At 36.9% G+C, this 1,579-nt stretch overlaps 1 protein-coding gene across 1 annotated transcript; it reads left to right on the plus strand.

The window, feature by feature from the left end:
* Positions 1 to 101: 101 nt before the first annotated feature.
* On the plus strand, positions 102 to 1,480 carry LOC17874485 (ATP-dependent DNA helicase PIF1). Its single transcript, XM_023777896.1, has 2 exons — positions 102 to 888; positions 993 to 1,480. Exons 1-2 carry the CDS (start codon positions 102 to 104, stop codon positions 1,478 to 1,480), a joined length of 1,275 nt encoding a protein of 424 aa, XP_023633664.1.
* Positions 1,481 to 1,579: the final 99 nt, after the last annotated feature.

Here is a 1,579-nt window from a genome sequence, read left to right on the forward strand (position 1 = left end):
AACAAAAGACAGAATACAACCGACTATTTGCTATGTTAACTGAAGAGCAAAGAAGGGTTTATCAAGAGATAATTTACTCGGTAAATAAAAACAAGGGTGGTATGTTTTTTGTGCATGGATTTGGTGGTACTGGAAAAACTTTCTTGTGGAGTATTCTTGGAGCTGATATTCGATCTAAAGGTAATATTGTTCTAAACGTTGCATCGAGTGGAATAGCTGCTTTGCTGTTACAAGGTGGTAGGACAGCTCATTCTAGGTTCTGTATACCTATCAATATAAACGAATACTCAATGTGTTCGATCGATGCAGAGTCCGATTTAGCAGAATTGATTAGAGAATCAAAACTCATTATATGGGACGAGGCTCCGATGATGAACAGATATTGTTTTGAAACGTTGGATAGGACTTTGCAAGATATAATGAAGTCCAATAGGATTTTTGGAGGTAAGGTAGTTGTTTTGGGAGGTGATTTTAGACAGATTCTCCCAGTAATTCCTGAAGGTGGTAGGGTCGCAACAGTTTTGGCCTCTATAAACTCATCGTTGCTTTGGCCAAGTTGTAAAGTTTTAAAGCTTACAGAAAATATGCGCTTACGAAAAGGTGTTAATAACGCGCAATCGGATGATCTTGCCGAGTTCTCAAAGTGGCTTCTGGATATCGGTGATGGGAAAATCAACGAGCCAAACGATGGCGAGGTCGAAATAGAAATACCCGAAGATTTACTAATAAAAGCATCTGAGGATCCTATCCACGCAATTGTTCATGAAATCTATGGTAATTCCTTCGCTAAAGAGAATGACCCAAGATTCTTTAAGCGAAGAGCTATTCTTAGTCCAAGGAACGAAGACGTTGATAAAATCAATCAATATATGCTTTCTCAACTACCAGGTGTGTATTATAATTGTTTACATGTATTTATTCTATACTTTTTGAAAAAAATAAAATATAGTAGATTACTTGTGTCTTATATATATTTAACGATATTATTATAGGTGAAAAACGGCGTTATCTTAGTTCGGATTCCATTAAAACATCGGATACGAGTGTTTTCGACGATATGGTCTACTCGCAGGAATTTTTAAACAGTATAAACGTTTCTGGATTACCTAAGCATGAATTAACCTTGAAGAAGGGAGCCCCTATCATGTTGCTGAGGAATATAGATCCTAAAGGTGGTTTGTGCAATGGTACGAGGTTAATTGTTACTCAGATGGCTAATCATGTTATAAAGGCAAGAATCGTAACAGGTAACGGTGTGAATGAAAAAGTACTTATCCCTAGAATGTTTGTGTCTTTGCCAGATGCAAAGTTTCCTTTCCGTATGAGGCGTCGCCAATTTCCTGTAGTTCTTGCGTATGCAATTACTATTAACAAAAGCCAAGGTCAAACGTTGGAATACGTTGGATTGTTTTTACCAAAGCCAGTCTTTACACATGGACAACTATATGTTGCACTATCTAGAGTGACGACGAGAAAATGATTGAAGATTTTGATTACGAATGAAGATGGGGCATGTCAAAACAAGACACTTAACGTAGTTGTTAAAGAAGTTTTTGATAACATTTAGTTACGTATCAAG

Source organism: Capsella rubella, unplaced genomic scaffold (assembly GCF_000375325.1).
Source record: "Capsella rubella cultivar Monte Gargano unplaced genomic scaffold, Caprub1_0 scaffold_16, whole genome shotgun sequence".
In the NCBI taxonomy this organism is placed as follows: domain Eukaryota; kingdom Viridiplantae; phylum Streptophyta; class Magnoliopsida; order Brassicales; family Brassicaceae; genus Capsella; species Capsella rubella.

Excerpts from the sequence above, each read along its gene's own strand:
- LOC17874485 (XM_023777896.1), top strand. The coding sequence starts at position 102 with ATGTTTTTTGTGCATGGATTTGGTGGTACTGGAAAAACTTTCTTGTGG. Across the intron at positions 889-992 it reads TATGCTTTCTCAACTACCAG|GTGAAAAACGGCGTTATCTT; the intron begins GTGTGTATTATA and ends ATATTATTATAG.